An 11316-nucleotide genomic window follows, 5' to 3' on the forward strand; every position below is an offset into this window, starting at 1 on the left:
AGTCAGTGGTAATAAATGTACTTACACTAGTTTATTAAAGAATATATTAGTATCTAGAGATTGATCATGTTGCAGTCAGTGGTAATAAATGTACTTACACTAGTTTATTAAAGAATATATTAGTATCTAGAGATTGATCATGTTGCAGTCTGTGGTAATAAATGTACTTACACTAGTTTATTAAAGAATATATTAGTATCTAGAGATTGATCATGTTGCAGTCAGTGGTAATAAATGCACTTACACTAGTTTATTAAAGAATATATTAGTATCTAGAGATTGATCATGTTGCAGTCAGTGGTAATAAATGTACTTACACTAGTTTATTAAAGAATATATTAGTATCTAGAGATTGATCATGTTGCAGTCAGTGGTAATAAATGCACTTACACTAGTTTATTAAAGAATATATTAGTATCTAGAGATTGATCATGTTGCAGCCAGTGGTAATGAAATCCTGGTGTTACAGATGCAGAGAGCAGAGATGGAAGAGTTACGGCAGCGGGAAGCCAACCTCACAGCCCTCCAGGCCATTGGTCCTAGAAAAAAGCCGAGATTAGACGGGTCTGATTCGTTCTCCATGTCTGGCCAGGTATTAATTTCAATAATGTATAACCATTAGAGCTACGTTATATGAATAAGTAAGAATCTGCTGAGGTTAAATACCATTTGTAACGTATAATAACTTCCTGCATGATTCTTCTAACATTTTATTCATTGTAACTGTAACCTTTTAAACGTCCTGGTAATTTCCCAAAGTGATTTGCGGCCTAAGTCTCTGGGGAAAAAGCTTTTTTTGCAGTAATTGTAAAGATTTCGCATATGCTCTTTTCTGTTTCAATTATGTTTTTTAGCAGTAAACTGAAGATACATAATGTAATGCTATTAAAGATCAAATAAAGTTACAAAATTGGAAAAACATTTTAACCATTTGTTAAACAGTCAAATTTGAGCTACATTTGTGTGCATCTAACTAAAATATATTTAGTTCGGTTATACTGAGTGGAAGGATATTGAAAACTAAGAAAATGTAATATTAACACAAATGAAAATTATTTAAGTACTTGTTTTGTGTATTATAAGTAAATACTTGTTGAATGGGATGTAAATGTTATAATGCATTTATAAGCAGTTTAAACATTTGACTGAAAAAAAGATTTGGACTAACAAACCAAAATCATTTTGTTTCATAGTTAAATAGCTCTTTAATTTTGTTTTTTGTGTTAATTAGCAGTTGTGTGTATTCTGTGTTCTTTTAGTATCAATTTTTATACCCTACATTCTACAAACTTTTATGTATGTTATATGCATTATACTATACCATAAAAATCTTTTTTTTTAACTGTTGTATAGCTAAAACTTTATTGGTACTTGAAACTGGTACCCATCGGCATATTGCTAAAAAAAAAACCAATAACAGGATCTATCTAGTACTGTCATAAAGTAATATTGCTGTCATCAGCACAGTTTTCTTTCCATGTTTGTATAAAATTACTTCTAATTAAAGCTCATGGTAGAAAAGCTAACAATGTAACAAATGTTCTTATAAACCTTTTTGACTCGGTAACAACCTGACTAAAAACTAAAGTTTTCACTTATCTGTGTCATTATGTATATTAATTAATAATATATAGTCACCAAAACACAATTATCTAATTGTGTAAATAACAATACAAGCACTGAATGAACTGCACTGCAAAAGACTGTTATGTACATTGGCTGAGTATACAAATAATCTTTATGGCAAAGCAATTTCATGCCAAAGAGGTTATAGAGAAGAATATAAATAAAATTTGCATTTATTAATAGCTCAGAAACTAATAGATATTGCAATCTGGTTAGATGGCCGAAAGAACAAACATTATATTGTATTAACACTTAAACTGACAATGGTAAAAAACTACTTAATCGCAGATTATTTTGCAAAACAAGATTTTTTCAAAACTTCATAAAGATATTGTTACAACTCCTTAATGGTTTTAGAGTTTAGATATATACTTTTTTGTTTTGCAGAAAAGGTTATTTGTCGTGAAAACCAATATTACTTATCAATAAGTAGTATTTATACAGAATATTTTTAATATAGTAGAACAAATCTGGGGTAAACGAAACCATTATCAAATAAATTTATCATTTGTCTACATAAAATTGGAGAACGTAAGAAACAATATTGTATGCGTAAGTGTAATGAATTTTCTAATTATTTACACAAAAACAGTCATACTGGACAGTTTCCATGGCATTGTTGTACACACATTGGCCTGGATTGTTGATTGGATCTTGGGTAGGACTCCTGGTACAGAGAGAGCAGTATTGGTTTTAAAACTGACCAAGTCCATTCTATACACACTACATGCTCTCTCTTCCTATTACTTGTTACTGATAAAGATGTGGGCTAAGGCGGTCAACTCCTGGTCTAGAAAGAGTGCAGTGAGAGTAAAAACCCAGCAGGGATCACTTCTGGCTGGTTTATACCATCCAGTTGAACCTACCACACTGAACCAAACCTATTATCAGAGGTTCTTGCTAGCCTCAACAAGGGTGTGTCACTCCCCTACCTGTTTCCCATAACCTCTGAGGTTAGGGAACAAACCCCACCAACTCCAACAGTCATCTCCCGCAGTAGACCAGACCTATCGAATTGCCCTTGAACCCCAGAATTTCGACATACGGTTAGTGATGTACCGCTCCTGGACATCCATAAGGTTGCCCAAATTTAGGTATAAACCAGCCAGAAGTGATCCTTGCTGGGTTTATAGTGCATTTTACTTCTCGCAACACTCAACAATACATTTTATTTTTATTAATAACTAAGGTACTTACGAGGGTCGTCCACAAAGTAACCTCCGTTTTGGAATAAAAAATAAACCAGTTGAGATACAAAAAGTTTATTATATAAGTGTTACAACTACAGCTTTTCTCTACTTTTCTACATATTCACCATACAAATTCAAGCACTTATCATATCTTTTAACAGTTTTTGAAATTCCGTCTTTAAAAAAATCTGCCGCCTGAGAACGTAGCCAACCTATCACAGCGTTTTGAAGCTCTTCATCACTCGCAAACCTCCGAGATGCAAGCCACCGCTTCATGTACGGGAAAAGATGGAAATCACTGGGAGCCAAGTCCGGACTGTAGGAGGGGTGGTCAAAAACGTCCCATTTGAACTTTTCCAAAAGTTCTGTTGTTCTTTGAGCTGTATGAGGGCGGGCGTTGTCATGGACAAACACAACACCAGTTGTCAGAAGACCACAGTGCTTGTTTTGAATCGCTCGTCGTAGCCGGAAAATGATCTGAAAGTTCCGAGATTGTGAAGCGACGGTTCTCGCGAATTTTCTCATCCAATTTGTTCACCAAGTCATCACTGACGAGAGATGGCCTACCACTCCGGTCTTCATCGTGAACGTTCGTTCTTCCATTTCTAAAAAACGAACCCATTGACGGACTACACCTTTGCCCATAATGTTTGGGCCATACACCGCACTCAATTCACGATGAATTTCAGCTGCTGTGTAACTTTTCGACCACAGAAATCTTATTACACCACGCACTTCACACTTGGCGGGATTTTCTATCACGGCGCTCATGTTTTTACGTAGTAACAAAAGAACGCGCGATCGCACGATGCTCTCCCTTGCACAGCTAGAAGCGTACTGAACGGCTGCGCACGCCGATGTAAGAATGGCGGCGCCACCCCCACTACTTATCGCGCTACGCCCAAGCGGCGGTTACTTTATGGACGACCCTCGTACTTATCATATTTAAGAAAAGGATAATTTTTATGTTTTGTTCCATTTAAAACTTAAAGATGTTTTCTCTGTTTCAGGCATCTTGTAGTTCCTCCACTTCAAACGGCAGTGTAAATAGATCACAAGTAAGTTTAACAATTACAAAGTTACGCAAAACGTATTTAACAAAGTATGCAAGGTTTAAATGGATACTGAGTATCAGTTTCCTCAATGGGTATTAACTCTTTGAATGCCAAAGTCCGATTTTACCGGACGTTCGGGAAAAAAATCACTAAAAATCAAAAGCTTAATATTTTAAAACTAATATTATATTAAACTGTTTGTGAAGAACTGTTCTTTTCAAAATAAATTGTTTTAGTACACTTCTCCGATCAATTGACTTTAACGAAAATCAATCTAGAACTCACATATAAACATTTTTGGTTGACATGGCTACCGGAAACAATGAGACATTAGTTTCTTAAACGTTGTATAACTCACTCATTATTGAAGATAATGACATACATTTTTCAAGGTTTATAGACAATTGAATACTCTTTCCAGTGATATGGACAAAGAAAAGAATATGATATTTTTTTGGTAATGATAATTTGGTTGAAAAATGAAATTTAAATAAATTCTGGAATTTTTTGACATAAGTCCATTTGTGATACTCCTAAATAGAATGTTATGGTAACTGTTATTTTATGTTAATTAGGCAGAGTTTTCAGAGAAAAATTACAAAAAAGTATGTTGATAGCTTATTAAATAATCAAACTGTGAATTTTTGACTGAAACCTTGCAAAATACCTGGCATTCAAAGGGTTAAAAAATCTAAATTATATGTTAGTTACCATTTGTTGTGATATTATTTGCAGACGTTAAGACCAAGGTTAAAAAGAGTGAACATTCGAGACCTGCTGTTCCTCCTGGAGACGGAGAAGGACACGTGCCACAGCAGCCTCCTGTACAGAGCATACCTCAAGTGATACATCTGCTTATCTCCTACAGCAAGTCGCATGTTGCCTTCACCCACTCACAATGTTTTCTTGTTATTTATTTTTATAGATAATTTTTTATATGTTGAATTGATAAACCGATATGAGATTATAGAGCATTATATAATGTAATGTATACGGGGATGTACATTTGTTGTTAAGTATAATTTAATTGTGATTAAACATGTGGACGTTTTGTTGATTTTATAACTATTGTGTACAGTTATTTTTAGTTACCATAGTCATGAGTAATATATTGCAGTACGTTTGTAAATCATAAACTTTCACAAATATGAATTGTCGTTCTAAGTAATTGTAATAGTAACATTTTTATATTTATTTATTATGATTGTTATTTTTAAAATAGAGTGTTTAATATATTTATTAATTTTTGTTTTGGTTTCATCCAGTCATCATGTCAGTCATCTTTTTATTGTTCACATATTTTAGGATCTCTTTGAATATCTATAATCGAATCTAAAATTATAATCTTAACAAATCTTGAACTGACCTTTGATCGGGTCATAAGCATCTGGAATTGAATCATGTATAGAAACACAATCTTGATATAACTGGGACAAATAATATTATATTAATAATTATGTTTATTTTATTTCGGTTAAAATAATGTACCTATTTGTGTTATGCTGAAATGTAATGGGATTTGATACTGATTCAACTTTTCTGTTCCTAAATATTAATGCTTGCAGAAAAATGTCAAACAGAAATACTTTATACTAGACAAAGTTTGATTTAGAGCCGGAATGCACACTTAATGTGCTATGGAGACATATTAGTTAGTGTTAAGATATTGTATTTTATTTTATTTTATTTTTTAATTGTAAAGGACAAACCACATTATTTTATCACAAGTTATAATAATGTTTCTTGTAATGAAACAATATAACATGAGTACATTAAATATGTTAAAGAAAAATAACTTTGTTCCCATCACTGATGTCATCAAACAGGTTTCTTACTTAGCCGTCTTCTTATACAAAAAATGCAAGTTTTAGAACTAAATTAAAAATTATCAAAATATAATTGAAATTAATAGAGATTTAAATGTTTGGTTCTAGTTTCAGGTAGAAAACAAACAAATATTAAATACATATTTAGTGAAGTAAATAGAGAAGAGAGGATCTCTGAACGGGTTCTCCTTACATTTTGCCAATATTCAATACTTAGAAGACAACAGTTTCCTTTCTTTGAATGGAGTGTCTTCAGTGAATAGTTAAAGAATTTTCCAAATTTAGTTTTTAAACAGGATATTTTAAGAAATAACATTATTCTTTTTATAAGTGATAAAATAAAATTAATAATCTAAAACTTACTACAGTTTTATCAAAGAAAAATAGAAATACACAATTTTGTCTAGAGAAACAAAAGAACCTGTATCAACAAAGAAATAATTTGAAAACTACATTTTTGGATGTATAAATGATTATACATTTATAAATTATTTTAATGTATTTTAAATCATTTACAGATGTTAAAACGTGATCATTCTACTTTTGATGTTTTTTAACCAATCATGTGCCGGACTCGGGAGTGCCGATAGCCGAGCGGTCTAAGATGTTGCACTTTGAGGCTGAGTTAGAGATAACGCAGGTTCGAATCCTGTCTGTGACTGTTGCACTTTTTATCAGTACCATCGACCTTGTACTGTATCGACTCTCCCCCTTATTCTGTTCGATAAGATAGGCCTGTGTAAGTTAAGCACAGGTCAGAATTGACATGTACCTTCTTCCTCAGGTGTCAACAAGGTTAAACAAAAACTTACGGTAGAAAGTGTGTTGAGCTTGCCAAACAACTAAATGGTGAGAATGAACTCAAGCGATAATACTGCACAGAATTGCGAGCGCTACACAACACATGTCCCACACATCAGGGAATGTGAAAGACTGGGGGGAAAACAATTTCAACGTTTCCTGTAGCATGGCGGTGTGTGTCGTATTAAACTATTTTCCTGTTTATACAAATTTATAAAAATAGCATCAAACTAGCTTGTCAAGTACTAGAGATATGTCAGTATCAAAAATGTGTAGGTGAGTTTTTTATGAAAAAAATTTTTAGATGTTTTGGGATTTACTGCGGGAGAAGTAATATTAAAACACTCAGTTTAACATTTTTACACTCTCAAAACTACACAAATATCTACGTTTATTTACTCATGGTAAACGCAACAAAACGTTTCCACATTTTCAGGTCGTTTTATGTAAAAATGAGGTTGTAACGTATACATCAAACTAGCTGTTTCCCGTGGCTTCGACGCTTTTCTTAAGCTTTGCCCGTGTACGTGCACTTCTGGTTCAAGTGAATTATATTTCCAACGACGGTGTAGAGTTTGTATTGTTGCCACGATCAAGAAAATCTGTCAAAATTGTATGTTTATAGCCATTGTCTACGTACATGTACTTTATTATAAATTGGTCTAACACTCAAGCTTTAAGTTCAACCAGAAATTTATTTTGAAGACAAATATACATCAAAGCTTAGCGCCTTCAAATAGTTTTTTGCTATTTAATATACGTAACTGTCTCGTAATCGCAGGTTATAGTGTGCAGGCCCTTTAAAAACTTTTAACATATGCAGTACCGTCTGGTGGCGAGATACATCAATAGGCATAGTATATTATAAACCTTCTCCGTCGAAAAATACATATACATACACATTTTCATAATGGTCGGTCAAATAGTTTACGATTCCATAAAGGGCAAACACACAAACATTCATTTTTATATATATAACTAGCTGTTTCCCGCGGCTTCGCACACTTTTCCCCGTGTAAGAGTACTTTTGGTTCAAGTGAATCATTATTTCCAACGCCGATGTAAAGCTTGTTGCCACGATTAAGAAAATCTGTCAAAGTGTATATTTATAGCCATTGTACACGCTCATGTACTTCATTATAAAGTGGTCTAACACTCAAGCTTTAAGTTCAACCAAAAATTCAGCCTTCAAATAGTGTTTGGCTTTTTAATATACGTAACTGTCTAGTGATTGCAGTTTAAAATGTGCAGGCGCTTTAATAACTTTTATATTTTGACTGTCGCCTGGTGGCGAGTTACATCAATGGGTATAGCATATAAACCTTCTCCGTCGAAAAATACATATACATACACAATGATCGGTCAAATAGTTTACGATTCCATAAAGGACAAACACACAAACATTCATTTTTATATATATAGATATAATAACAGAATTGTACAGCCATAGAATTTTTGGCGCTGTAGTGCTTCTCACACGGCTATCAGGATTACTGCAAGTGATAACGTAGTGTGCTCCTAAATTAATTTCAAGATTACTAGTCAAAGAGTTAATGACCATGTTTTGACATCTGTCAGTATGATAAAAATTGGAAATGGAATGTTTTAGTTTGTGTGTCAAAGTTAGTATTCTAAAATGTGATACAGATTTTAATTTAAAGAGATTTATTGTTCTTAATATTGATGCAGCTTCTGACTAGAAAGTTTTAAGAGTTTTATTGTTGCCAACATTTTATTTCACAAATTCCACTTCAGCAAATTGTGTTTTTAATATAAATCTCATAATAATGCTTTTGCTTTATACATTAAAAAATATGGATTGAATTGTAATCATATTTGTTAATAGTTTTATTTCTGAAATTATTTTAACATGATTGAGACTTGAATTTATAAAATTACTAAATAATATAGACAATACTGTTATCGGTTTTTACATTTTAAAAATTCAACTTACAAACTTGGGATGAAACGATGAAATAAAAAAAAAATATTACTTATAATTTCACAAAACTTTTTGTATGTGTATTAAATATTAATATCCTTCTATACAATTTCTATAATTATGAATAAATAGCTCTATAAGTGCTGGGATTAACTTGTTTGAATATTTGTTATTAGAAGATTCTCAAAGTAAACCTATAAAAAAAGAGGTTCGCTTTTTTTGCAAGGAATAAAATTTGTATTCTGTTATGAGGACTGTCCGGAAGATGACTGACATTTTATATTTTTTTTAAATCCAGGCGAAGAAAAAAAAAAACATCATATAAATTTCAAAGGTAAACACACTGTTTTTTACTTGGTTGATATTCAAATTGATACTCCTATTAAAAAAGTGCTCTTCAATTCCACCACCAAAGAACGTTACCACTTAAAACTTCCACCATTCACATCAGCCTGCAGATCTTCGCTGTCAGAAATGTTTTGCATGACAGATCTTCATCGTTGGGAGGAGATTGTAGTTACAAGGTGCAAGATTTGGATCTCCTAGGGAGTGATCAAACACCTCCCAAAAACCAAAATCATCAATGGAGTTTGATTAGTGTGTGTGAAGGCATCATCATAAAAAAAACAAAATCGTGTTTAGGTGATCTGCTGTCCAAACTTAGGCACCTATCTGGTACAAATGTTTAATACACTAGTTTCATATTTTGTTAACAAACCATGTAAATGAGGAGAAATGCTGTAGTCTGTAATTCTGAAGTAACTGTTCTCATGAAGCTTTTTGTTGGTTTTCTCCGTCAGTTCATTAGCACAAGGGTAAGCTTCCACTGCTGTCTTGAATGTTGAAATTTACTATTTTAAAACCAAATGAACCGTTGTCTCTATCTATGCTTTCACTCATTTTGGCATCTTTTTCATCACTTAACTCATCCCGCAAATAGTTCCATTCCGAAATTCCAAATTTAAAAATTCTTCATTCATAAAAATGGAAGAGTACAATTGTGTGTTCTCGCATCACATGAAGAGAGGATCTGGTTTCGTCCTTTACCACACGAGGTGGAAATATTAATTTACCTTCTGGACAGATCTTGTAGAGATAAATATTGTAAAAGCTGATAACTTACTCAATTTAAGAAGTGGTATTTTGTTAATCTTATTAAGTCTAAAGAAACGTTTTCAATACGTTTTGCTTGCTCGTAACATTTTGTTTGTTTCAAAACGGGTAGGGTACGATAAGTGGACCCGGTTTTTTATATCAAAATTGGCAAAAGATATTACTTAATCCTAACCATCAATATAATCAATTGATAATGATTAATTATTTTGAACTATTCACTTAAATAATCTATATCAACAGCTGTAAACACTCTTAAAATAATACACATAGGATAATATTTCAATTTTACATAAGTAATTCTGATTATTAAAAATGGCAGTCAATTTTATTTTATATTTCTAAAATTGACTGCCATTTTTAATAATCAGAATTACTTATACTCTTATACGTCAATTTTAGAAAACTACACAACGTTGCTTTTTCGTGGCTTCAACATGTTGGAATCGTACCGAAAAACCCATTATGTGAAATTTGTGGGAAAGAAACAACTATAACTGTGAGAGGAGTAAATATGGTCGTCTTCAGTTTTCCTAATTTTGGTTATAATTTGTTTGATCACTGTAAATATTAAATTCGTATTTTAATTTAAAACATATGATTGTTATTGAGGACTATAGGTACTTTTATATCGATTGATAGTCTAGGATTTGAGATGCGAATATTAGGTTTCGATGACTATATTCTTCGATATAACAAACCGGGTCCGCTTATCGTACCCTACCCTACAAAACTATCCGGTATCCATGCATTAGGTGATCCTTCTGTACTTCACTGGAAAAATATTTACATAGTCATGGCATTGATGATACATTATTTTTTTTTTAGTCACTGAAGATTTATGGGGGTCCATTCATTATGTATGGAACATAATTTTATTTTTTAAATACAAATTAAACTGCCATAGATTGTGTTTGTTATGTTAGTATTGGCACACGTAGCGATTTAATCTAAAAAGATAACGATCGCTCTTATTTTGTCATTTTCATTTAACAAGTTACATTAGATCATTCAATATTTAGTAGATAACTGATAAAAAATGTTTAGTTAGGAGTTTGACATGTTGAAAAAATAACGACTGGAAGATGCAGGGAGTGTGAACTGTATTTAGTATTGTAATAGTTTCACAAATATTATTATTTAGTGAAGCCTCACCTATTATGTGCTTGTATGAATGTCACTCTCGTTCCAATAGTGTAATTCTGCATTATCAAAATCTAAATAGTTTATCTATAATGAAAAAACTCAATTTGAAATTGTTACTCGCAAAGCACTGCCAGTCGTATAAGCTTCCTGTTAGTAAATGTGGATAAAAACAATATTTTAATGACAAATAACTAGAAATACATTCACGTTTTTACACTACCATGCACTACAATTTTAAATCTCATTGATCTTGTCTCGGTATATTCACAAAGAGTCTGAATAAATTAAAGCTTTTTTTTAATTAGAAAAATTTTAGATTTTGTATGTGTATGACCAATTCGTGTTCTTGAGACACATTCTAAAGATAAATACCAGAGCACCCTGTGATTATGAGGTCAGTTAAAAAATTCAACCACAGGTTCAAAAATAGGGATTTGAAATAATGTAAATTAGAGATAATGAATGATGGGTTTGATTATTGATGCTGGAAATCGATATCGAGTCAGACCACTTTTTTATAGTAACTTGTATGTGTTGTCTTTCTAAAGGGTGGAATTTTCTCAATTCTTTATAATCATAGTTACTGTTAGATATTTTTACTCTCCCACCTGAGCTAC

General features: G+C 32.2%; 1 protein-coding gene across 2 annotated transcripts in view; it reads left to right on the top strand.

Moving 5' to 3' along the window:
- Positions 1–5131, top strand: part of LOC124357381 (transcription initiation factor TFIID subunit 4-like) — a 58872-nt gene extending 53741 nt beyond the window's left edge. For both annotated transcript variants that reach the window (XM_046809138.1, XM_046809144.1), the window contains 3 exons: positions 470–592; positions 3827–3874; positions 4607–5131. In XM_046809138.1, the coding sequence (XP_046665094.1) occupies positions 470–592; positions 3827–3874; positions 4607–4717 (282 nt within the window). In that variant the 3' untranslated portion in view covers positions 4718–5131. The remainder of the gene's footprint in view (positions 1–469; positions 593–3826; positions 3875–4606) is intronic.
- The last annotated feature ends 6185 nt before the right edge of the window (positions 5132–11316 follow it).

Source organism: Homalodisca vitripennis, chromosome 1, assembly GCF_021130785.1.
Source record: "Homalodisca vitripennis isolate AUS2020 chromosome 1, UT_GWSS_2.1, whole genome shotgun sequence".
Taxonomy (NCBI): Eukaryota; Metazoa; Arthropoda; class Insecta; order Hemiptera; family Cicadellidae; genus Homalodisca; species Homalodisca vitripennis.